The 26,989-nt window shown below is 43.3% G+C and overlaps 1 protein-coding gene across 3 annotated transcripts; it reads left to right on the plus strand.

Moving 5' to 3' along the window:
• On the plus strand, window positions 1-26,959 carry LOC129854115 (gamma-butyrobetaine dioxygenase-like). Of its 3 annotated transcripts, none has more exons than XM_055920841.1 (8): window positions 1-127; window positions 3,627-4,092; window positions 6,450-6,564; window positions 18,418-18,616; window positions 22,337-22,442; window positions 22,670-22,866; window positions 24,548-24,714; window positions 24,992-26,959. In XM_055920841.1, exons 2-8 carry the CDS (start codon window positions 3,658-3,660, stop codon window positions 25,150-25,152), a joined length of 1,380 nt encoding a protein of 459 aa, XP_055776816.1. In that variant the 5' UTR covers window positions 1-127; window positions 3,627-3,657; the 3' UTR covers window positions 25,153-26,959. The 3 variants fall into 3 exon arrangements, with proteins under 3 accessions (XP_055776816.1, XP_055776815.1, XP_055776817.1); XM_055920840.1 differs by having other exon boundaries at window positions 3,630-4,092; XM_055920842.1 differs by having other exon boundaries at window positions 3,633-4,092.
• Window positions 26,960-26,989: the final 30 nt, after the last annotated feature.

The raw sequence follows: 26,989 nt of genomic DNA on the forward strand, positions 1-26,989 counted from the left end.
AGCAAAATCCACTGACGCCACGACAGTGGTTATGTCATTCACCTACATGCTAACATGACCTGCGTTGTTGATAGACGCTTCCTTGACAAAACACATTCAAAAGTTTAAAAGCCTAACAAAATAACAGGTAAATACATTTTTCATAATATTTTAGATACTACATATTGTAATGTTGCGGGTAAATATAGCATGTGTTGTCACTGGAATGTCTTGTTGCGTAGTGAAAGCTAGGTAAATCATTTGTTACCTGTCTCCACAAAAATGAATGGGATATTTGCTAACGATAGCTAATGCTAGCTAGCTCGCTACAAACACGTGCTTTTTGTAAATCCTTCAATTAATGTCAGCAAGCGAGCGTCTAATGGCAACTATTTTGTCATTGGAAGCTAAATTAAATGGTAATACTAGTAGGTAACTAGTAGAAGATAGCTACAGTAAAGCTAGCCTAGCAGTTCAGACTCGCATAAGAACAAATAGTTAAAAATATATAGTTTGTAAGGTTTCAAAACAACAACATTTGGATATCTATTACATATATATATATATATTAGCAATTTTTGTAAATCTCTAGCGCTAGTTGCTTTCGGGACACTTGCTCATTGTTTTGACCTTTCACCTAGATTCCAAAGCGGAAACATGCACAAATAAAATATTTGGATAATACTGTTCTATTGTATCGCGAGATATTGTGGTTTCCACTAGATAGTCAATTTTGATCTGGCTGTGCTATCATACAAAAATAGTTTTTGTTGTTGATTTTATCTTAATTTAAGATTAAGGTTAGCAGTGTGTTTAAGGTTAGGATTATGTGTAAAATAACATCTAAGAAGATAAATTGTAGAAATAGGCGGGGTTTATGACTTTGTGGCTGTGATAACTAGTGACGACCAATGTTTTCGCGCTTGCAATAAATCAAATCAAATCAAATCTTATTTGTCACATACACATGGTTAGCAGATGTTAATGCAAGTGTAGCGAAATGCTTGTGCTTCTAGTTCCGACAATGCAGTAATAACCAACAAGTAATCTAACCTAACAATTCCACAACTATTACCTTATACACACAAGTGTAAAGGGATAAAGAATATGTACATAAAGATATATGAATGAGTGATGGTACAGAACGGCATAGGCAAGATGCAGGAGATGGTATAGAGTACAGTATATACATATGAGATGAGTAATGTAGGGTATATAAACATAAAGTGGCATAGTTTAAAGTGGCTAGTGATACATGTATTACATAAAGATGGCAAGATGCAGTAGATGATATAGAGTACAGTATATACATATACATATGAGATGAGTAGTGTAGGGTATGTAAACATTATATTAAGTGGCATTGTTTAAAGTGGCTAGTGATACATTTTTGCATAATTTCCATCAATTCCCATTATTAAAGTGGCTGGAGTTGAGTCAGTATGTTGGCAGCGGCCACTAAATGTTAGTGGTGGCTGTTTAACAGTCTGATGGCCTTGAGATAGAAGCTGTTTTTCAGTCTCTATGTCCCTGCTTTGATGCACCTGTACTGACCTCGCCTTCTGGATGATAGCGGGGTGAACAGGCAGTGGCTCGGGTGGTTGTTGTCCTTGATGATCTTTATGGCCTTCCTGTGACATCAGGTGGCGTAGGTGTCCTGGAGGGCAGGTAGTTTGCCCCCGGTGCTGCGTTGTGCAGACCTCACTACCCTCTGGAGAGCCTTACGGTTGTGGGCGGAGCAGTTGCCGTACCAGGCGGTGATACAGCCTGACAGGATGCTCTCGATTGTGCATCTGTAGAAGTTTGTGAGTGCTTTTGGTGACAAGCCGAATTTCTTCAGCCTCCTGAGGTTGAAGAGGCGCTGCCGCGCCTTCTTCACAACGCTGACTGTGTGGGTGGACGAATTCAGTTTGTCCGTGATGTGTACACCGAGGAACTTAAAACTTTCCACCTTCTCCACTTCTGTCCCATCGATGTGAATAGGGGGGTGCTCCCTCTGCTGTTTCCTGAAGTCCACAATCATCTCCTTTGTTTTGTTGACGTTGAGTGTGAGTGTGAGGTTATTTTCCTGACACCCCATTCCGAGGGCCCTCACCTCCTCCCTGTAGGCCGTCTCGTCGTTGTTGTTAATCAAGCCTACCACTGTAGTGTCGTCAACAAACTTGATGATTGAGTTGGAGGCGTGCATGGCCACGCAGTCGTGGGTGAACAGGGAGTACAGGAGAACGCACCGTTGTGCTCAGAACGCACCGTTGTGGGGCCCCAGTGTTGAGGATCAGCGGGGTGGAGATGTTGTTACCTACCCTCACCACCTGGGGGCGGCCCGTCAGGAAGTCCAGGACCCAATTGCACAGGGCGGGGTCGAGACCCAGGGTCTCAAGCTTGATGACGAGTTTGGAGTGGGTCTAGGGTGTCAGGTAGGGTGGAGGTGATATGGTCCTTAACTAGTCTCTCAAAGCACTTCATGATGACAGAAGTGAGTGCTACGGGGCGGTAGTCGTTTAGCTCAGTTACCTTAGCTTTCTTGGGAACAGGAACAATGGTGGCCCTCTTGAAGCATGTGGGAACAGCAGACTGGGATAAGGATTGATTGAATATGTCCTTAAACACACCAGCCAGCTGGTCTGCGCATGCTCTGAGGACGCGGCTGGGAATGCCGTCTGGTCCTGCAGCCTTGCGAGGGTTAACACGTTTAAATGTTTTACTCACCTCGGCTGCAGTGAAGGAGAGCCCACAGGTTTTGGTAGCGGGCCGTGTCAGTGGCACTGTATTGTCCTCAAAGCAAGCAAAAAAGTTATTTAGTCTGTCTGGGAGCAAGACATCCTGGTCCGCAACGGGGCTGGTTTTCTTTTTGTAATCTGTGATTGACTGTAGACCCTGCCACATACCTCTTGTGTCTGAGCTGTTGAATTGCGACTCTACTTTGTCTCTATACTGGCACGTAGCTTGTTTGATTGCCTTGCGGAGGGAATAGCTACACTGTGTATATTCGGTATAGTTTCCGGTCACCTTGCCCTTGTTACCTGTCTCCACATAAATTAATGGGTAATAACAGGTGAAAGCAATTTTGGATACCAAAAGTTGCAAGGTCCTATTCTCATCAGTGTGGTAGCAAGGTGCATTTAGTATTATAACACATTTTGCCTATATAACTACCGTAGCTTATTTGAAATCAAAACAATTTCAATGAAAGTGCATTTTTAAAACATCTCAGTTCCATTTATGGTGAAATATGCCTAGATAATACAAAACATTAAAACAATAGTTCTAAATAAATTGTAAATAAAAGTAAAAAAACAAGTAATACAGGTCTACATGTGTCCTGACCTGTAACCTTATTAACCTTTGGAATATTTATGTTGACTTGGAACCCAGAGTGTACTGTCCTGGTGCGTGTCTTGGCATAAAAAGTCTTCAGAACATCAGATAAACCTAATGATGTGTCTTAGTTTCCATGGCTGTGACTGTGAAGGACACTGGCACTTGCTTGGCTGTATTTTTTCCTCATGTTTTATGAGGCCATTTATAAGAAGGTGACGTAAAGTATAATAAACCAATGCAGCAATAATCACCCATTGAAACTTTAAACCCTTCCATAAACTCCTTCTTATTCCCCTGCTTCTTCCGACACCCCTTCTGTTCTGGAGAAGCAGCTCATCCGGAGGTCCTGGTTCGAGGATGTGGAAGACCACTATAGCACGATGCACTCTGCCGAGCATGTGCAACCGAAGCTCCATCTTGGCCTGCCATGCCTTGAGGGCTGAGGGTAGGCCTAGATGGGCAGTTGCCACAGCTGCCACCTCTCCATCTCCTTCTCTTCACCGGATCTGGAAGCAGCTCCGTGGGTATGGGACCCAGGCACCCACCCCGCTCCCCTCCACTGCTCTGGGGAACAGCCCTGGGGTGAGGCAGGTCCGTGCCCTGGAGCAGGAAAGGCAACTGGAGGTGGAGTGGGAGGACAGCAGGCAGAGCCTGTACCCGTACACATGGCTGAGGGACAACTGTCAATGCCCGCTGTGTACCCTACAGTCAGCCCAGGCGCGCAGCCTGCTGCTCTCCCAACTGGACATCCACACTGGGGTCGACCGTGTCCAAGTCACTGACAACAACAAGGTAACAGATCTTGGATCAACTTATCTTTCCCCAATTCTAAATGTAACCATAAGGAGGAAAATGTAAAACTTACCTTATATCAGTGTCAGTCTAATGGCACTCATCTTACTCCACTTAAGTTAATTTTGTACAGAACAAAAATATAAACACAACATGCAACAATTTCTAAGATTTACAGTTCATATAAGGAAATCAGTCAATTGAAATACATGTATTAGGCCATAATCTATGGATTTTACATGACTGGGAATACAGATACAGTGGGGCAAAAAAGTATTTAGTCAGCCACCAATTGTGCAAGTTCTCCCACTTAAAAAGATGAGAGAGGCCTGTAATTTTTATCATAGGTACACTTCAACTATGACAGACAAAATGAGGAAAAAAAATCCAGAAAATCACATTGTAAGATTTTTTATGAATTTATTTGCAAATTATGGTGGAAAATAAGTATTTGGTCAATAACAAAAGTTTATCTCAATACTTTGTTATATACCCTTTGTTGGCAATGACAGAGGTCAAATGTTTTCTGTAAGTCTTCACAAGGTTTTCACACACTGTTGCTGGTATTTTGGCCCATTCCTCCATGCAGATCTCCTCTAGAGCAGTGATGTTTTGGGTCTGTTGCTGGGCAACACGGACTTTCAACTCCCTCCAAAGATTTTCTATGGGGTTGAGATCTGGAGACTGGCTAGGCCACTCCAGGACCTTGAAATGCTTCTTACGAAGCCACTCCTTCGTTGCCCGGGCGGTGTGTTTGGGCAGCTTGGTTTGATTTTTAAGTGGGAGAACTTGCACAATTGGTGGCTGACTAAATACTTTTTTTGCTCCACTGTATGCATCTGTTGGTTACAGATACCCAAAAAAATTAAGTAGGGGTGTGGATCAGAAAACCAGTCAGTATCTGGCCACCATTTGCCTCATGCAGCGCTACACATCTCCTTAACATAGAGTTGATTTAGGCTGTTGATTGTGGCCTGTGGAATGTTGTCCCACTCCTATTCAATGGCTGTGCTGAAAACCACTGTCATAACACGTCGATCCAGAGCATCCCAAACATGCTCAATGGGTGACATGTCTGTTGAGTATGCAGGCCATGGAAGAACTGGGACATTTTCAGCTTCCAGGAATTGTGTACAGATCCTTGCGACATGGGGCAGTGCATTATCATGCTGAAATGAGGTGATGGCGGTAGATGAATGGCACAACAATGGGCCTCAGGGTCTTGTCACGGTATCTCTGTGCATTCAAATTGCCATCGATAAAATGCAATTGGGTTCAATGTCCGTTACTTATCCCTGCCCATACCATAACCCCACCGTCACCATGGGGCACATGGTTCACAACGTTGACATCAGCAAACCGCTTGCCCACATGGTGCCATACACCTTGTCTGCGTATGAGATGCCGGTTAAACATTCTCGAAAATGACATTGGAGGTGGCTTATGATAGAGAAATGAACATTCAATTCTCTGGCAACAGCTCTGGTGGACATTCCTGCAGTCAGCATGCCAATTGCACATTCCCTCAACTTGATACATCTGTGACATTGTGTTGTGTGACAAAACTGCAAATTTTAGAGTGTCCTTTTATGGTTCCCAGCACAAGGTGCACCTGTGTAATGATCATGCTGTTTAATCAGCTTCTTGATATGCCACACCTGTCAGGTGGATGGATTATCTTGGCAAAGGAGAAATGCTCACTAACAGGCATGTAAATAAATTTGTGTACAACATTTGAGAGAAATACGTTTTTTGTGCGCATGAAAAATTTTGGGGCACTTTTTATTGCAGTTCATGAAAAGCGGGACCAAAACTTTACCTGTTGCGTTTATATTTTTGTTCAGTGTAGATGGCAATATTGTTGCTAGTGTAAAGGATTTCACGCTGCTTACCAGTTGCCCCAACACGAGAAGCTAGCTATTCACTGGTGCAAGTGGGGACACTTTAGGCTGAGGAGCAAGTTTCACACATCCACATGTGCTACATTCACTCCTCAAACTTACTCAACACCGACAGAGCTGAGCGCAACTGTAGATCAGAGTCACTAGGCACCACTGAGTCACTAGGAAACACTGTAAAGGACATCACGCTGCTTGCTTAGCGAGTACCACTTCCTCGGCCCATACCTGGTGCGAACTCGGGACCTCTGCCTTGCTAGCACACGTGACCGCCTTCTTAAAGTGTCTTACCAGTCGGCACCACACAAAAAGCTAGCTATTCGCTGGCGCAAATGGGGACACTTCAGGCTGAGGAGCAAGTTTCACACATCCCCATGTGCTACACTAGTGTGAGCTGCCTTTAAGGAAGGTTTGGGATTCTCATGCAAACCCTTAACCAACCTCTGTGATTGCCCTCAGGTGTCCATAGTGTGGCCGGACCAGCACACCAGCGAGTTTGACCCAGAATGGCTGAGGAAACGGTGCTTCTCTCCTGCTGCCAGACAAGCCCTACAAGAGGAGCTCTTCCTCAACAGTAAGACTATTACGCCTAGGACTGCTATATGGCAATTTCCCTACTGTTGCTGAAAGTAGATATTCTGGAATAAATCAGGATAAATCCTTTGTTTATTTAATTATTGATTGTGATCCAATCCCAAACTGGTAGGGCCTATATAGTTTCATAGCTGTTAGTTTGGGTTGAGCATGTGTCTCTGTCTATTGAAATTCACTGCTACAGTACAGTACATGCATACACACACACATTGCCAATTCAGTCATGCTGACAGTGTCCGTTCCAGTCTAGTCTAGCAGTAGCTGACTCCTGCGTAACTCTGAAGACCCATTGAGATAAAGGATTTTCGTTCTTGAAAATATCCCTGAAGAGTTTCTCTGAAAAATAAAATAAGGGTCTGTGCCCACATACAGTACTTAAAGCAAGAATCCTGCAAATTCCATTGTTACGTTTTGATTGGCATTTTCTTTGTGCAATGCAAACTGAATTTTCAGTTTTTTAAAAAACATATGCTACAGGCCACAAGTAATTTAGAAAACCATTATTGATATTAAGGGTTTTTACTGTATATCAGTATATGCTTTTTACAAATCTAAATGGTCAGCTGGTTAGCTAAGGGTTGAGCACACACATATTTAAGATTAACAGTCTAACATCCAAGATAACATTTCTGTAATATCTGTTGCATATCCAATAGGTTTCATGCCCCCCCCCCCCCACACACACAGAAACACACAGTTATAAACTAAGTTTAATCTCATTGACCTTATTAACATTGCTGATAATCTGTTATCTCTAAAACTGAGCAGGATGAATCTAATCACATGCCATAAAAAAAAAAACATAAATACACTTCAATGCACCCTGAGTGTACAAAACATTAGAAACACCTTGCTATTATTGAGTTGCACCCACCTTTGCCTGCAGAACAGGCTCACTTCGTCAGGGCATGGACTCTACAAGATGTCGAAAGCATTCCATGGGGATGCTGACCCATGTGGACTCCAATGGTTCCCACAGTTGTGTCAAGTTGGCTGGATGTCCTTTGGGTGGTGGGCCATTCTTGAGACACACGGGAAACTGTTGAGCGTGAAAAACCCAGCAGCACTGCAGTTCTTGACACACTCAAACCGGTGCGCCTGGCACCTACTACCCATACCCTGTTCAAAGGCAATTCAATATTTTGTGTTGTCCATTCACCCTTTGAGTGGCACACATAGACAATCCATGTTTTAATTGTCTCAAGGCTTAAAAATCCTTCTTTAAACTGTCTCCTCCCCTTCATCTACATTGATTGAAGTGGATGTAACAAGTGACATCAATAAGGGATCATAGCTTTCACCTGGATTCACCTGGTCAGTCTATGTAAAAAAAGAAGAAGAAAGAAGCCGTGTACAAGGCAGTAGTAAAAGTGAAATGAAAGCTGTAGCTCCATTTCAAATGAGGAGAGACTATGGTATGTCCACACGTGGTCCTGAAGGACCCACAGGTTTGAGTGGCTCCTGCTTTGTCTCCACTCGAGTGATTTAAAGGCAGTGTGTCGATAGCAACCCCCCCTTCTCCCCTCTCTCCTTTAGTACAAGTGTAAGAGGTCCCCTTCCCCCCACACACACACACACACACACACGCACGCACACTTTGTCAGTGCAGGGTTTCTGTTCTTCCACTGTTGCTAGCTCGACACCAGGAGTGCTCCTAGCAGACAGAGTTTAGCTCATGTTCTGTCTGGCTCTGTGCATTTTCTTTTTCTCTCTTTCTCTCACGCACGTGCACGTGCACACACACACACACACACACACACCAGCCCCCTTGTCTCTGGGTTTAATTATATCCTCCTGAGGTCTGGTCTGAAATTCCTCCTGCCGAAAAACCATGGAAAAGTTTACATTTTTAGATGGATGGATGGTGAAATAATGTTCACATATGGAAGTTTTGTTACTCAAGTTTAGTTCACATCCCTACCTAGCTCCCTATAGCTCTCTCTCTCTCTCTCTCTCTCTCTCTCTCTCTCTCTCTCTCTCTCTTTCTCTTTCCACTCACATATATGGGCCTAGTTTTGAACATCTGTATGTTTTCCTAGAAGACGGGTAAGATTGTGAAAGTGTAGCACCCGCTGGAGACGCCGAGGTCAATATGATAATATGAGGTGTTTCTCAGACTGAATCACAACTCCCTTGTTTTTTGTCCTTTAGTGTCAGTAGGAATTAGGAGTTTCCCCCTAACCATTTACTTAAATAAAACGTATTTATCTTTCATTTATTTAGACAGCATAGAAATGAGATTCGGAGAATGGACAGTATAGAAGCTGGATTTGAACCCCCGCTGTTGGGGGCACATGTAGTCCGGAGGTGGCTGTGTTGACCATTAGACCAACCTCCGGGTCCACGTGCCCCAATCATTTCCAATGATATGGTGTTCCCCAGACACGGCTGCTTCTGTCAAAGTGTGCAAGCTGTCAATCTCTAGCCCAGAGGATGTCGCTTTCACACGTAGACCAGACTACATCGCTGAGGTATGCAGTGGCTGTATGTGAAATAGCTTAAGACCCTGAGACCTTCGGCATGGGGTAAAGTCTGTGTGCAGTCCTGTTCAACTCCCCTCTTCTGCCTCTGCCATATGGAATACTGATTATAGGGAGGCTTAGTGGAAGTGGATGCTTAGAGACACCATTTTTAAGCCAAACTCAACTCTCTCTGCAACTGAGGGGACCTTGTTCTGACCAGTCTTGGATTCAAATAGTAGGCTTTTTTGAGCCTGCCTGGAGTGCCAGGCGAGTGGGGTCAGCACTTTTGAGACTATTCCATTGGTTGTATTATGCAATGCAAGCTCAGTCGAGCACAGCATTGGTATTTTAATTATTTCAAGTAATATTTTAAACCCAGGTCTGGTTCTGACCTCACTCAATCATCTAGGCTAGAGCTTGAAGCCATAGTGTGTGTATAGTATACAAACAAACACTCAAAGACTTGTTTTGTGCACAGGGAGATTGGAATCTACAAGCAGTGTTTGTCATCATTATATTTGTTAGTGTTTACACTTCCTGTTTATCTTACCGAGGGCCTTAGCAACCGCAAGTTGTTTTGTCTTCTTATTCCTAAGGCATTCTAGGAATGGTACCATAGTCATTTTCGGTTTCCGAAACCCTTGTCTTGGAGATGTGGCTTTTGGGGGCTGTGGATCTGATTCAATCATTTTATGGATCTGTTTCAATCACCCCTGCATGGGAAATATTGGATCGCTCTCTTATATTGAAGTACAGTGGTAAGAGAAAGTATGTGAACACTTTGGAATTACCTGGATTTCTGCATAAATTGGTCGTAAGTCAAGACAGACAGTCTGCTTAAGCTAATAACACACAAACAAAAATGTGTTCATGTCTTTATTGAACACACCGTGTAAACATTGTGAACCCTTGGACTTAATAACTGGTTGACCCTCCTTTGGCAGCAACAACCTCAACCAAATGTTTTCTGTAGTTGCGGATCAGACCTGCACAACGGTCAGGAGGAATTCTGGACCAGTCCTCTTTACAAAACTGTTTCGGTTCAGCAATATTCTTGGGATGTCTGGTGTGAACCGCTCTCTTGGACTCCAGGTTAGCTGACTCCTGACTCCAATTAGCTTTTGGCAAAGTCATTAGCCTAGGGGTTCATATACTTTTTCCAACCTACACCGTGAATATTTAAATGATGTATTCAATATAGACAAGAAAAATCCAATCATTTGTGTGTTATTAATTGAAGCAGACTATGTTTGTCTATTGTTGTGACTTAAAATATGATCTAATCTTCATCTATGACCATTTTATGCAAAAGTCTAGGTAATTCCAAAGGGTTCACATACTTTTTCTTGCCACTGTAGTTCCAACAGTAGTGTAGTTATTATTACCATTATTATTAGGCATTATCGACCTGGAACCAAAAATGGTTCTTCAAAGGGTTCTCCAATGGGGACAGCCGAATTACCCTTTTAGGTTCTAGATAGCATCTTTTATTTTGAGAGTGTAGTAATCATTACCTTCTGTATGTTTATCAAATGTTCCAACTTGCCGCCTCCTGTGAACAGTAATAAAGCCTCTAAACTGGCACTATTGTGTCCTTAAGGTCTCTTTGAATGCTTGAGGAGGATAAGGAGTATCCTCGGTGAGTGACGTGGTGTTTTCTCACTTTCTGGCCAGTGTACTTTGAGCCTTTTACCTACCGTGAGGTGACGAAGCAGTGTTGGCTGGCTTACCCAACAGGCCACAGTTTATTCTCACACATCTTCCTCTGGACTCTTCTCCACCGACTGCTGCCAGTAAATGTGTCAACACCTTTACGCACTGTCTGCTTGGTCACTACTAGAGGTCGACCGATTAATCGAAATGGCCGATTATTAGGGGCGATTTCAAGTTTTCATAACAATCGGTAATCGTCATTTTTGGACACCGATCATGGCCGATTACATTGCACTCCACGAGGAGACTGCGTGGCAGGCTGACTACCTGTTATGTGAGTGCAGCAAGGAGCCACGGTAAGGTGCTAGCTAGCATTAAACGAATCTTATAAAAAACAATCAATCTTAACATAATCACTAGTTAACTACACATGGTTGATGATATTACTAGTTAATCTAGCTTGTCCTGCGTTGCATATAATCGATGCGGTGCCTGTTAATTTATCATTGAATCATAGCCTACTTCGCCAAACGGTTATTTAACAAGGTCATTCGTAAAAAAAGCACTGTCGTTGCACCAATGTGTACCTAACCATAAACATCAACGCCTTTCTTAAAATCAATACACAAGTATATATTTTTAAACCTGCATATTTAGTTAATATTGCCTGCTAACATGAATTTCTTTTAACTAGGGAAATTGTGTCACTTCTCTTGCGTTCTGTGCAACAGAGTCAGGCTATATGCAGCAGTTTGGGCCACCTGGCTCGTTGCGAACTGTGTGAAGACCAACTTCGCCAAACGAGGGATGATTTAACAAAAGCGCAATATACCTCAATACACAAAGGTATATTTTTTTAAACCTGCATATTTAGTTAAAAGAAATCCAGGTTAGAAGGCAATATTAAACTAGGGAAATTGTGTCACTTCTCTTGCGTTCATTTCACGCAGAGTCAGGGAATATGCAACAGTTTGGGTCGCCTGGCTCGTTGCGAACTAATTTGCCAGAATTTTACGTAATTATGACATAACATTGAAGGTTGTGCAATGTAACAGGAATATTTAGACTTATGGATGCCACCCGTTAGATAAAATACGGAACGGTTCCGGTATTTCACTGAAAGAATAAACGTTTTGTTTTCGAAATGATAGTTTCCGGATTTTACCATATTATGACATAAGGCTCGTATTTCTGTGTGTTATTATGTTATAGTTAAGTCTATGATTTGATATTTGATAGAGCAGTCTGACTGAGCGGTGGTAGGCAGCAGTAGGCTCGTAAGCATATATTCAAACAGCACTTTCGTGCGTTTGCCAGCAGCTCTTCCCTGTGCTTCAAGCATTGAGCTGTTTATGACTACAAGCCTATCAACTCCCGAAATTAGGCTGGTGTAACCGATGTGAAATGGCTAGGTAGTTAGCGGGGTGCGCGCTAATAGCATTTCAATTGGTGATGTCACTCGTTCTAAGACCTTGAAGTAGTTGTTCCCCTTGCTCTGCAAGGGCCGTGGCTTTTGTGGTGCAATGGGTAACGATGCTTCGAGGGTGGCTGTTGTCAATGTGTTCCTGGTTCGAGCCCAGGTAGGGGTCGAGCAGAGGGACGGAAGCTATACTGTTACACTGGCAATACTATAAGAACATCCAATAGTCAAAGGTATATGAAATACAAATGGTATATAGAGAAATAGTCCTACAATAACTACAACCTAAAACTTCTTACCTGGGAATATTGAAGACTCATGTTAAAAGAAACCACCAGCTTTCATATGTTCTCGTGTTCTGGACAAGGAACTTAAACGTTAGCTTTTTTACATGGCACATATTGCACTTTTACTTTCTTCTCCAACACTTTGTGTTTGCATTATATAAACCAAATTGAACATGTTTCATTATTTATTTGAGGCTAAATTGATTTTATTGATGTATTATATTAAGTTAAAATAAAAGTGTTCATTCAGTATTGTTGTAATTGTCATTAATACAAATAAATAAAAAAATTGTCCGATTAATCGGTATCGACTTCTTTTGGTCCTCCAATAATCAGTATCGGCGTTGAAAAATCATAATCAGTCGAACTCTAGTCACTACCATAGTGCCTACTGAGTCACTCCCTTCCCTGCAGTGCAGATTTTGGAGTGCATCCCTTCATGAGATAAACAGGCCTAATCTGACTCTGGGCCAGTTGTTAGTGGTATAACGAGAGATCCTTAAGACTGTCCTTAAAACACTCCTTGTTTGGCCACTAAGAAGTGGAACATTCTGCTCTGATGTAGTTTTAGCAAGCAAGCCATGTTTGTAAATGGTAATAAAATAAAATAGAATTGTTTATCACTTTTTAATGAGACATTGATAACTAGCTTGGCTTAGAGATGAACACAAGTATGAATGTTTTTTTAAATAGTTACTTAACGGCATACATATTGCATTCACTGGGTTCACTGTCTACAGTGGCTTGCGAAAGTGTTCACCCCTTTGCATTTTTCCCTATTTTGTTGCCTTACAACCTGGAATTTAAATATATATTTTTTTGGGGGGGGCGGGGGGGGGTTGTTGTATCATTTGATTTACACAACATGCCTACCTTTTTGAAGATGCAAAATATTTTTTCTTGTGAAATAAACAAGAAATAAGACAAAAAAACAGAACACTTGAGCGTGCATAACTATTCACCTCCCCAAAGTCAATACTTTGTAGAGCCACCTTTTGCATCAATTACAGCTGCAAGTCTTTTGGGGTATGTCTCTATAAGCTTGCCACATCTAGCCACTGGGATTTTTGCCCATTCTTCAAGGCAAAACTGCTCCAGCTCCTTCAAGTTGGATGGGTTCTGCTGGTGTACAGCAGTCTTTAAGTCACACCACAGATTCTCAATTGGATTGAGGTCTGGGCTTTGACTAGGCCATTCCAAGACATTTAAATGTTTCCTCTTAAACCACTCAAGTGTTGCTTTAGCAGTATGCTTAGGGTCATTGTCCTGCTGGAAGGTGAACCTCTGTCCCAGTCTCAAATCTCTGGAAGACAAACAGGTTTCCCTCAAGAATTTCCCTGTATTTAGCGCCATCTACCATTCCTTCAATTCTGACTAGTTTCCCAGTCCCTGCCGATGGAAAAACATTCCCACAGCATGATGTTGTTACCACCATGCTTCACTGTGGGGATGGTATTCTCGGGGTGATGAGAGGTGTTGGGTTTGCGTTAGACATAGCATTTTCCTTAATGGCCAAAAAGCTACATTTTAGTAAAAAGCAATGCTTTTTTTCTGGCCACTCTTCCGTAAAGCCCAGCTCTGTGGAGTGTACGACTTAGTGGTCCTATGGACAGATACTCTAATCTCCGCTGTGGAGCTTTGCAGCTCCTTCAGGGTTATCTTTGGTCTCTTTGCTGCATCTCTGATAAATTCCCTCCTTGCTTGGTCTGTGATTTTTGGTGGGCGGCCCTCTCTTGGCAGGTTTGTTGTGGTGCCATGTTCTTTCCATTTTTTAATAATGGATTTAATGGTGCTCCGTGGGATGTTCAAAGTTTCTGATATGTTTTTATAACTCAACCCTAATCTGTACTTCTCGACAACTTTGTCCCTGACCTGTTTGGAGAGCTCCTTGGTCTTCATGGTGCCGCTTGCTTGGTGGTGCCCCTTGCTTAGTGGTGTTGCAGACTCTGGGGCCTTTCAGAACAGGTGTATATATACTGAGATCATGTGACACTTAGATTGCACACAGGTGGACTTGAACTAATTATGTGACTTCTGAAAGTAATTGGTTGCAACAGATGTTATTTAGGGGCTTCATAGCAAAGGGGGTGAGTACATATGCATGCACCACTTTTCAGTTTTTAATTTTTTTAAACAAGTTATTTTTTTTCATTTCACTTCACCAATTTGGACTATTTTGTGTATGTCCATTACATGAAATACAAATAAAAATCCATTTAAATTACAGGTTGTAATGCAACAAAATAGGACAAACACCAAGGGGGATGAATACTTTTGCAAGGCACTGTATAATACTCTCATCAGTTCAACTAGCAAACTGTCTGAATGTGATGATAATCTGCATGACTGGGCCTCAGTTAGTCCTAATGGGACTTGGTTCCTCCTCATCCAAACAGCAGCTGATATGTCTTTCCTTTGACTTAATGGGAGTCTGTGTCTTCCTTGACTCATGAATGTAGAATCCATCTGGACCTATGTGCTCTTGTGGCGATGCGTGAGAACACATCAGTTTAAAAAAACAAGGCTCCTGAAAACATAGCTGTAGTGGTGCATCAATGGAAAAACACGCATCTTTCCCCAAACCTCACCATTTCCATATACACACACACACACACACACACACTGATTGTCTATCAAGAAGATGAATCTCCCCGCTGAGCACATGCGCGCGCGCGCACACACACACACACACACACAGTTGGATGCGTGTGGTATCCTAAAGTGGATGTGTAACCAGGTCAGCACAGCACAGTACAGCTCAGTTCAGCTCAGTTCAGCTTTACTGCTCAGGAGAGGGAAAATGATATTAAAGATCTGGAAGGACTGAATAGGTGTAAGCAACATGGGGAAATTCCATCCAGCCCATCTGAGTGCTAGGTCGAGCTAAAACCAGAAGGGCAAGCTATTATTGCTGACTCCTATCCAAGTCTTCCATATCTATAAAAAGTACCATGGGGCAGAGGTAGGTATTAGGGGTCCTTGAGAGTTCCAGTAAGAACACTGTATACACTGTGTTATTAAAGCTGAGAAGGCAGAGGTGGCTCTGTGGTGCAGGTTTCTCCATTAAACAGAGAAAGGTTAGTTTGTTGTATTGGACGGAGGGTGGGGAGCGTTCTCCAGAGAAGGACTAGCTGTGCCACGTCAGTTTAAGACAGACTCTTTGTAAATAGGACTATAACAGCTACAATGTGATACACCGCAGGTGACGTGTGTGTGTGACTGTGTGTTTATGTGACTTCACTTCTCACATGATTGGATGCAGGATTGTAGTAGTTTTGCGGAAACCTCCGTATTCCACTAGATGTTAACATTCCTCTGGCCGATATACCACACAATTCCATTCATCTAAAATTTCAGAACAACTGCAAGCTTGTCCTGATAATTGTAGTGGGCACACTCACTGGCATCAGCCCCCTTTGCAATGAAAGCACTGATGAATGCCACCATGTTTGTGAAGGCCTTTACAACAAATACAATACGGCGTCTAATTCCTCCAGTCGAAACAGAGGGCCATCAGAAGGACTGAACTCCACAATTGACCGTCTGAGGAAGTTGATCTAGTGGATTAGAATTGTGAAAGACCCTGCTTACACACAAAGCAGCTTTTTGGAGAACCACGACTCAAGTAGAGCGTTGAGAGAGCTTCCAGCTCCAGAGGAGAGCAGACAGAGACAGGGCGGGGGATGGAGGAGAGAGAGAGTGGGGGGTGGGGGAGAGAGAGCGGGGGGTGGGGGAGAGAGAGAGAGAGACTGCCGTCAGCAACAGGAGCCGCAGCTTCAGGTTTCCTTGTCTGGAAAAGCCACAGCAGCAGACCAAGACCAACGTAAGGGAGGAAAGGCATTATGCACACACGAATACACTCACATAAACCTGTGTGCATACACACACTCCCATCAAACAGACAGATAACACGTACATACACAAGTATAATAGTGTCAGATAAAAACTCCTGGGTTCTAATACACATACATACTGTGACAGACACAGGAACTAGCTCTCTCAAAACACACAATCTCAGGCTGTGTGTATCTCAGTTAACCCCGGCTGGAAACTATGCAAGAGTCAGGGAGACTAATCGCTAATTGGCTTGGTGGACCGACGCTACACGTTCCAGGAAATCAGAGCAGCGATTTTGCGCTTGGTGAGAATTTGAGTGTCAAGCATTACACGGCAATAACCGAGCAGAACGTTCTGGGCCCTGCACCATCTGAACCCTCCCAGCCCGGGCCCACTGCCCAGCCAGCCGCTCTCTTACCCCATCCATCACCCACTAAAGGGCCTACCTGGGTTTACCTCTCTCTTCTCTGATTCTCTCTATGCTCCTTTCCACTCTCCACTCTCTCTCGCTCTCTCTTCCTCTCTCTTTACTCTCTCTTTATTTTTCTTGTCACTTAAGGATTGAAATTGATTTGTTCACAACATAACGGTACTTGGTTCAAAACATAACAGTGAAGGTAGTGAGTACTGGTCTTGAGTCAATCAGGAGATAACCAGTGATGTTAGCCAAGTTTACCAGACAAGAAAACGTCCACTTACAGGGGGGAAGGCAAGTTCAGCCAAAACTCCTAATTCGATATGACATGCTTTTACCTCCGCTGTTATGGCTTACTCCGTCATGTGTGATATCCAAAAACCTCAGGGTTGTCCCTGAATCACCGTTCTGCCTCTAGCCAAGAGCTTTATGTCCCCCTTTGTGTGCGGATACATACTAGCTGGTCAAATGGTATCTATTGGCTAGTCTGATTTCATGGGAGTACTTGTAACATTAGAATATTGGAAGGAACTAGCCTATATTCTAGAAGTTCCTCATACTTCAACCTTCTCTTCGTCGGTGACCCTCAACATCAGCCAGCCTTTAATAAAGTGTTAGTTTACCTTTTGACCTATGCTACAGTTTTTGGGGAGATGACAGCGTGAAGGGAGATGTAAAAAACCTGCTGTGGTTTAAGTCATCAGTATCAGTGAAGGGTATCATTGTATCTCGATGACTCATTGTTTCAGCTGAAAAGAGGATCATTCCCCAGGGGTGGCAATCAAGCTGCAGCCTCTTCCTGCATGAGCCCCTACACACACAGAGACTCCATGCGTTACCGTAGCTGTACTCACGGAGCAAAATCCATTGACTACCCCACACAAATATTTACGGCAACTGAGTTGATGCAAAGTCAAGCTTTCTAACATCTTTCTTTGGATTTTTACTCTACTTAATCCTGATGAATTGCCACTGAAGAGGTTTGTTGTACCCCCTTGGTTTGTTTTTGAATAATTAATTAACACTAGCTTTGTACCCACACACACACACTAAATGTGCTCGGCAGCTGTGTCTGCAATGCAGGAGCCACTGGAGAGAGCCTCTATGGAAAAAGGGCTGAAGCCAGCTGGGTGCGAAGCGAAGCGGTGGGAGGCTTTTTCCACTGCTGTCAGTCGAGAAATGCAGACTCTTCTCACCCCTCTCTCCCCCTTCCCCGTCTTCCTCACAGAGTATTCCAACCATAGCGAGCTGGCCTCCCTCTCTCCCTCCTATCCCTTGGAGGAAACGTTTCATGGACACAGACACATTATGTACAGACAGTACAGACTGTGTCCAGGAGCATAAGACATATTGCCGTTAGAGTCCATTGTCCATTGACAGGCTGTGGTTTCTGTCCATGTGTCCATATGGTTGTGACAACCTGAGCTGTCCTACACCAAGGCAAACAAGCATTCTGTTCTGTCCCCGACCTGCACCCCAGGCAGTTTAATCACTGCACAGAGCAGAAACTGTCAGTTGTCAACATTGGTAGAAAATGGCCGAAATGTTGTATTGCAAAATTCTGAAGTTGACAAATTCCGGAGAAGTTTTTCAGAAATCCTGCATCAAGGATTTTCAGGTGAAGGATTCCCTCCCTACTCATTCCCTCCTGATTCTGGGGAACCTCCAACTGGAATTTCTGGAAACCTGGGAACTTTGACAAACAATGATACGATACATGACGGTTAATGAAGTACATCTATCTCCTTGGCTCTCTCAGAGCGTATGTACTGGGACTCAGAGCTACGGATCCCCACGGCCAACTTCGAGGAGGTCCTCCACGATGACAAGGCCGCCCTGGCCTGGCTGCTGGCTCTACGCCGCGTGGGCATCGTCTACCTGAAGGGGGCGCCGGTGGAGCAGGGTCAGGTGGCCCGCCTCAGCCAGAGGATCGGATACCTAAGACTGACATTCTATGGGTGAGAAACCATGCCCTCTGACTGTATTAGCTTCATACAATCTTAAGCCAAACCACGGTCATACAATTTCTAAAAGCTCTGCATTTTCCACACAGCTTTATATTTCAACCACAGCAGATTCACTAGGGTGCGTTTGAACTTTGCCATCATGTCCGATTTTTCCTAAATATCCTAATTATAGAAACCCATTGCTACTCTCAACTATCCGCTCCTTTTGTATACTGAGGATAACATGGACAGCCTGGTTAAACCAGACTGAACGCTACGCTCGCTATTGTTGCCTTCAGTCTGGATTAACCAAAAGTTTTATGGACATGCAACCTAATTGAGTTTTAGTAGGTGGGCCTCAGTCCAAAATTCATCCAGGGGATGTTAAGCCTGAGGTATTACCCAATACATTCAATCAAATCAAATTTTTAAAAATCAGATGCGCGCCGAATACAACCTTACCGTGAAATGTTTCTTTACAAGCCCTTAACCAACAATGCAGTTCAAGAAATAAAGTTAAGAAAATATTTACTAAATAAACTAAAGTAAAAAAAAAATATATATAATCAAATGGAAAAATAATTACATAACAATAACAAGGCTATATACAGGGGGTACCGGTACCAAGTCAATGTGCAGGGGTACAGGTTAGTCGAGGTAGTTTGAAAAGTGACTATGCATTTATAATAAACAGCGAGTAGCAGCAGTGTAAAAACAAAGGGGGGCGGTCAATGTAAATAGTCCGGGTAGCCATTTGATTCATTGTTCAGCAGTCTTATGGCTTGGGGGTAGAAGCTGTTCAGGAGCCTTTTGGTCCTAGACTTGGCGCTCTGGTACCACTTGCCATGCGGTAGCAGAGAGAACAGTCTATGACTTGGGTGACTGGAGTTTTTGGCAATTCTTTGGGCCTTCCTCTGACACCGTCTAGTATATAGGTCCTGGATGTCAGGAAGCTTGGCCCCAGTGATGTACTGGGCCGTACGCACTACCCTCTGTAGCGCCTTACTGTTAGATGCCAAGCAGTTGCCATACCAGGCGCTGATGCAACCGGTCACGATGCTCTCAATGGTGCAGCTGTAGAACTTTTTGAGGATTTGGGGATCCATGCCAAATCTTTTCAGTCTCCTGAGGGGGAAAAGGTGTTGTCATGCCCTATTCTGACTTGGTGTGTTTGGACCATCATAGTTTGTTACCACCTGGGGGCGGCCTTTGTCTTGGTCACGTTGAGGGAGAAGTTGTTGTCCTGGCACCACACTGCCAGGTCTCTGACCTCCCTATAGGCTGTGTCATCGTTGTATCGTCAGCAAACTTAATGATGGTTTTGGAGTTGTGCTTGGCCACGCAGTCGTGGGTGAACAGGGAGTACAGGAGTGGACTAAGCACGCACCCCTGAGGGGCCCCAGTGTTGAGGATCAGTGCTGCAGATGTGTTGTTGCCTAACCTTACCACCTGGGGGCGGCCCGTCAGGAAGTCCAGGATCCAGTTGCAGAGGGAGGTGTTTAGTCCCAGCTTTGTGGGCACTATGGTGTTGAACGCTGAGCCAATCCTCACATAGGTGTTCCTTTTGTCCAGGTGGGAAAGGGCAGTGTGGAGTCCGATTGAGTTTGCGCCATCTGCGGATCTGTTGGGGCGATATGCAAATTGGAGTGGGTCTAGGGTTTCCGGCATGATGGTGTTGATGTGAGCCATGACCAGCCTTTCAAAGCACTTCATGGCTACCGCCGTGAGTATTACAGGGCGGTAATCATTTAGGCAGATAACCTTCACTTTCTTGGGCACAGGGACCATGGTGGTCTGTTTGAAACATGTAGGTATAACAGACTCGGTCAGGGAGAGTTTGAAAATGTCAGTAAAGACACTTGCCAGTTGATCCGTGCATGCTTTGAGTATATGTCCTGGTAATCCGTCTGGCCCCGCAGCTTTGTAAATGTTGACTTGTTTAAAGGTCTTGCTCACATCAGTTACGGAGTGCGGGATCACACAGTCGTCCGGAACAGCTGGTGCTCTCATACATGCTTCTGTTGCTTGCCTTGAAGCGAGCATAAAAGGCATTTAACTCGTCTGGTAGGCTCGCGTCACTGGGCAGCTCGTGGCTGGGTTTCCCTTTGTAGTCTGTAATATCTTTCAAGCCCTGCCACATCCGACGAGCGTCAGAGCCGGTGTAGTAAGAGCGGTTACTGAGGTGATATACTCCTCAATACCATTGGATGAATCCTGGAACATATTCCAGTCTGTGCTAGCAAAACAGTCCTGTAGCGTAGCATCCACATCATCTGACCACTTACGTATTGATCTAGTCACTGGTATTTCCTGCTTAAGTTTTTGCTTATAAGCAGGAATCAGGAGAATAGAATTATGGTCAGATTTGTCAAATGGATGGCTGAGGAGAGCTTTGTATGCGTCTCTGTATGTGGAGTAAATGTCACGCCCTGGCCATACAGAGGTTTTTATTCTCTATTTTTGGTTAGGCCAGGGTGTGACTAGGGTGGGCATTCTAGTTTCTTTATTTCTACGCTTTGTTTTTCTATGTTTTGGCCGGGTAGGGTTCTCAATCAGGGACAGCTGTCTATCGTTGTCTCTGATTGGGAATCATACTTAGGCAGCCTTTTTTCCTTTCACATTTGTGGGTAGTTATCTTTGCTAGTGGCACTTAGCCCTGTTAAGCTTCACGGTCATTTCTTTGTTTCTTGCTTTGTTGGCGACATTAAAATTAAAGTAAAATGTACGCTCACCACGCTGCACCTTGGTCTTCTTCCGACGACGGCCGTGACAGAAAAGGTGGTGTAGAGTTTTTTCCCCCATCTGGTTGCACATGTGACATGCTGGTAGAACGGATTTAAGGTTGCCTGCATTAAAGTCCCCAGCCACTAGGAGCGCCACTTCTGGATAAGCTTGTTTGCTTATGGCCTTATACAGCTCATGAGTGCGGTCTTAGTGCCGGCATCGGTTTGTGGTGGTAAATAGATGGCTACGAATAATATAGATTGTGTGGTCTAAAGCTTATCATAAGGTATTCTACCTCAGGCGAGCAATACCTCAAGACTTCTTTAATATTAGACATTGTGCACCAGCAGTTATTGACAAATAGACGCACACCCCGCCCCTCGTCTTACCAGATGTAGCTGCTCTGTCCTACCCATACACAGAGAAGCCAGCCAGCTCTATATTATCCTTGTCATCGTTCAGCCACGTCGGTGAAACATAAGAGATTACAGTTTTTAATGTCCCTTGGTAGGATAGTCTTACTCGTAGATCGTCCAGTTTGTTTTCCAATGATTGCACGTGGGCCAATAAAGCTGAGGTTGGAACAACAAGCATCCCACAGCCAGCAGTTTAGCTCAGGTAAGAGGAAGCTAACAGCTGCGAACCAAAGCAAGAGACATGTCATTAAAGAAGCTGCAGTTTTTGTTTATTGTAAAGGAAAAAAAGAAGTCTTCCGCAATCAACAACCCAAGAGACACAACAAAAAACCAGGGCACATATTTGCATATATTTGAGCACAGTGACTCCATGCCAAGAGCAAAGAAGACACCTAGTATAATTGGCATACTATTTAACAAATGCTAGAAATGTAGGACGATGAATAACTTTATCCATGTCCTGTTGCTCTTGAACCTTTTTAATGTTTCCAAAGACAATGCCTTGGTCCTTAGTTCTCAACACCTTTTGTGATTAGATAATTAGTTAATAATCATTAATAATAGACCTTAACTTTTCTCATTCCTTCCTCAGGCACACATGGCAGGTGCAGGACAAATCCCAGGCTAACAACGTGGCCTACACCGCTGGCAAACTCAGTCTCCACACTGATTATCCAGCACTGCACTACCCACCTGGAGTGAGTAGACAGGATCCACCGTCATCTTCATGAAATCTACATTAATCCTCTATTTTCCCACTATCAGTCAGACAGCTGAGTCACATCTGGATAAAACACTCTTGCGCAAGCACACGCATATATTTAAACCGTTTACTGCACACAGTCCCCACCCCATGTAAGATGTATGTATCCTGTATGGGATGGCTGTTAGCAACAGTACTAATATCCTGTATGGCTGTTTGCAGGTGCAGTTCCTGCATTGCCTGAGCCAGGCTGGCGAGGGTGGGGAGAGTGAAGCGGTGGACGGCTTCCACATGGCAGATCAACTGAGAAGAGAAGACCCCGAGGCTTTCAGGACCCTCACCTCCCTCCGGGTGGACTTCACCGACACAGGGTCTGACTACTGTGACTTCATGGTGCAGTCCAAGAACCACATCATAGAGTGAGTGAACGCCACACCATTAAAATACATAAGACATGGATGCATTGGCCTGTTTTTTTGCACACATAAGAGCCATCACTCAGCTTACATATTAATGTGACTTGACAGGTCAGTCTAGAACTGCTCCAGGTAGCACATGGACCAAAATACACACATATACGGACACTCACTCACTTACATTCTCAAGATTATCTTAAAGCTACATGGATGTGATTTAGGAGCTTGATAGATATGTGTCGCCATCTGCTGCTCAGAATGTAAACCGCAGAATCAATGTATAATACACAACCTGGAACCAATGTTCACTCTAAGGAGCTGTGCGCAGAATAAATATCAGCCCGCTCAGAGAAGCACGAGATTGAACTTCACACAACTTTCTAGAGTTTCCCCTTTAGTTAACACTATCAACATTTCACTCTACTATGGGAATTGTGCTCGAATCAATCAATATTAGCCACTTTCAATGTAACATACAGAAACAAAATGAACTATGCAAGATTTACTATGCAAAACTAACTGTGCAAGAGATTTTCTTGTAGGAAGAGCTCTTTGGAGTAGGATTCAATTGCATTGACAGGCACGACTCAGGCCCATACTCTAGATAGACCAGTGCACCATAAACAATCAGAGCTTCAGTAGGCCTATATGCAAAAACATTGCCATATGGATCTGTGCCATTTACTTTGAACTGGACTGTGTTTACAGCGTGAGCAGTCGTGAGTAGATGCGCTTGTTTTTAGATCAAAGCGAGAGCTCATGTAGCCACTTGTGCACATTTGTTCATATTATTTTCTAGTTAGTGAGTTATTATCCCAGTTATAGATACTTTTTTGTCAGCAATGCTTCATACAAGAGCACAAAATGTGCGCATTTCTAGCCATCTTTGAAAAGCAAGTCAGGTAAAGAGCTTGTTTATGTCTTAAAGGGGCAGTGTTATATTTTGAGATGGTCTTGAATAAGCTAAGTAGCCAATAGGTAGAGGGTAGCATACTTTTTCTGGTTATCTGTAAAGTGGAATGGGAATAATAAAACATTTTATTTTTGGTTTCTTGCATCAAACCACACATGTTCAGTCACCTCCTTGTCTGAAGAACAAGTGGATCAACAGGTTAATGTCAAGCCCTGCATGTTCTTTTCCAAAAGTCTCATGGAATGTAGACCTACTTTGTACACCACACATTTGCTGCTACTGTAGGCTGAATGATAGACCAAATATTTACATGTTAAAATGTTATGGGATACATTTTCTCTCCATGGTTTTTGATGGTAGGCCACTCTAATAGGCCTACATTATGATCAAATACCCACAGTAACCTACTTGGCCACTGTTAAAACTGTAACTTAAAGCGTTAAAGCCTCAGTGTTCACAGTAAACTTGGCCCGGAAGTTGCACAGAATTTTGCTCAGTGAAATTTGCTCAGTGCCCAATTTTTTTGTGAGGGAACATTGCCTTCAACTGATGGGTGAGAAGGTGATTTTAAGTGAGGAAGCAAGGTCACTGTGGGAATTTCTAATTACGAATACTGATCATTCTTATATGATTGTATCAGATATGAGCATCTGACACTTGTCAACTTATTATGCAACAAACCCTAGATGTCCATCATGCAGTCATTTTCATAGTTTCTAAAGGTTGACACACAAACTCACTAACATTGGCACCCCTTTTCTCTCTGAGCAGTGTTGACAGTGATGGGCGGGTGGTACGGATCAACTACAACAATGCAACCAGGGACTCTGTGCTGGACCTCCCCCTGCACCAGGTCCAGGCCTTCTACAGCTCCCTCAAGGCCTACATCCAGCTGATGACGCAGCCAGAAAACATGCTCACCTACAAGATGGAGCCTGGTTAGTGTGTGTGTGCATGAGTGTGCCCCTTCAACATTAGCAGTTCAAGTGAATCTTCCCTGGATAAAAGTTGGCAATAGGAATTGTATTGTAAGATATTGCATTAATTGCAGTTACAAATGTTGTAGGGATAGACTTACCGTCTATGACTATTGGTTATCTTTTATCTGACATACTGAAGAGGCACTTGAGAGGTAGCCTATTCGTTTTAACTTTCATCTTGAAATATCTGTATATCATGGGTGAGTACTGAGTGGGCATATCCTTCCTCCTGCAGGCGACCTGGTCACCTTTGACAACTGGCGCCTGCTCCATGGGCGGAAGAGCTATGTGAGCCACCCAGACCGGGTGAGACACCTGGAGGGAGCCTACCTGGACTGGGACGAAGTCATGTCTCGCCTGCGGATACTCTGCAAGTCTGTCAACGGAGAGAGCTAGACCCACAAAGCCCCCCAGAGCGAAGCCTCCTCCAACTATATAGAACAGCATCGATCTACAGCAGGGCTCTCCAACCCTGTTCATGGAGAGTTACTGTACAGTCCTGTAGGTTTTCACTCCAACCCTAATCTAGTGCACCTGATTCTAATAATTAGCTGGGGTTGGAGTGAAAACCTACAGGAGGGTATCTCCAGGAACAGGGTTGGAGAGCCCTGATCTACAGGATTTCTGAGCGGGGAAAAGAGGCAGATGGCTAATTGTCTAGTAGGCTAAAGGCTACCCCTGTGTGGGTCAAGATGGCTGCCAGTCTTTTGAACAGAGTGACAAGTGGGCAAAGTGCAAGAAGATGGGGAAACATTTGAGGGAAAAGGGTTTAGCACTTCCCTAAATGATAAACACTCCCCTTCATAAGTGCTAACAGAGGCATATAAACTGTATATGAGTAGCATACCTATGGAAAATCTGTCATTTACTGTATGAAGCAGGTAGACTATAATGCCTTTGTTCCTAGGGTTGTGAAAGCGAAAATATTTTCGCTATCTTTCACTTTGCACTAATCTATTTTTCTATCGCCTGTGTTCTGCTGGTCAATGTCTTAAGGGTGTCACATCAACAAGAGGTGATGAAGTTTGTGACATTTTCTACCTCTGTCACAATATAATATTGTGTCTAGTTCAGTTACAGATATCTAACCTTAAGAAAAAAAAGGTGGGCCTACCTGTTTGACAGATGAAATTAGGCTATAGAATGCTATATCCATAGATGTGTCACTCAATTCCTCTACCCACTCTTTAAAATGACTACCTCCATATCACTGAAGGGCTGTTAAGTTACAATCAAGACTCGAATTGAGGTGGTACGAAAGGGGATGTCATTGGCCTACGTTTTATTAAAGAAAATGGCAAAAAGCACAGACCTACCTCTTGTTCGCTTAAGATATGGAAGAAAATCAAACTGATCCGATTACATAAAGTGATCTAAAGCAGCGCCTTGACCTGCGATGCTTTATGCTAGAAACAAGCGTAAAGCAAGGTGTAAAATACCCGGGAAAGATGTTACTTAATGCATTTGGGAATATCATTGTTTCATTTCTTTGACATTCAGAGGCTGAGATTAAACCTATAGCCGAGAAGACATAAAATAACTTTGCTTGGGAAGAAATCGAATTCCGTCACTATAAATTGATTACGCTATTCACTTTCTGTAGGCTAAGATATGTTTAAACCTAGACAGCTTGTAGGGAAACACGTTTGGAAGTACCATGTTTAGATTCCTAATGGCCTCTCAGATTTAATTATTTGCAAACAAGACACGGATTTGGCATTGGATAAATATAAGACGTACTCTTGTCAAATATTGATATTTGAAATGACGTAGAATTTAATGACATTTTTATTAAAGGCTTTTTAAAAACCTGCAAACACGATTTTCGATTAATGCAATGCTTTTACTATAAAGGAGATATTTCCACCCCTAGGTTACTCTTGTCCGTGGTGGTCTGAAAACCTACAAGCTTTTGGCCCAAAGCCCAGTGCGATATCAAAATTTCCGGCGTTGCCATGTAATGCGGTTTCTAAAACGCCATATCTAAGGTTCAGGGAAAATATATTTTGCTTTAGGGAGGGCACATTTTATTTACATTGTTTTGTCAATGAATATATCTGCCATCCAGCAAGTATTTTTTATAGTTCGTTACAATCATAGGTGTCAATTGTCTATTCTATATTACATATATAGTTCATGCTAACAGCGCTCATTGTAATAATTTGTGGTGATGTGTTAATTAAAAAAGGGTATTTGCATTAAATCTACATCGTTTGTGTTCATCCAAACTGTG

The sequence above is a fragment of the Salvelinus fontinalis genome, chromosome 4, assembly GCF_029448725.1.
Source record: "Salvelinus fontinalis isolate EN_2023a chromosome 4, ASM2944872v1, whole genome shotgun sequence".
Taxonomy (NCBI): Eukaryota; Metazoa; Chordata; class Actinopteri; order Salmoniformes; family Salmonidae; genus Salvelinus; species Salvelinus fontinalis.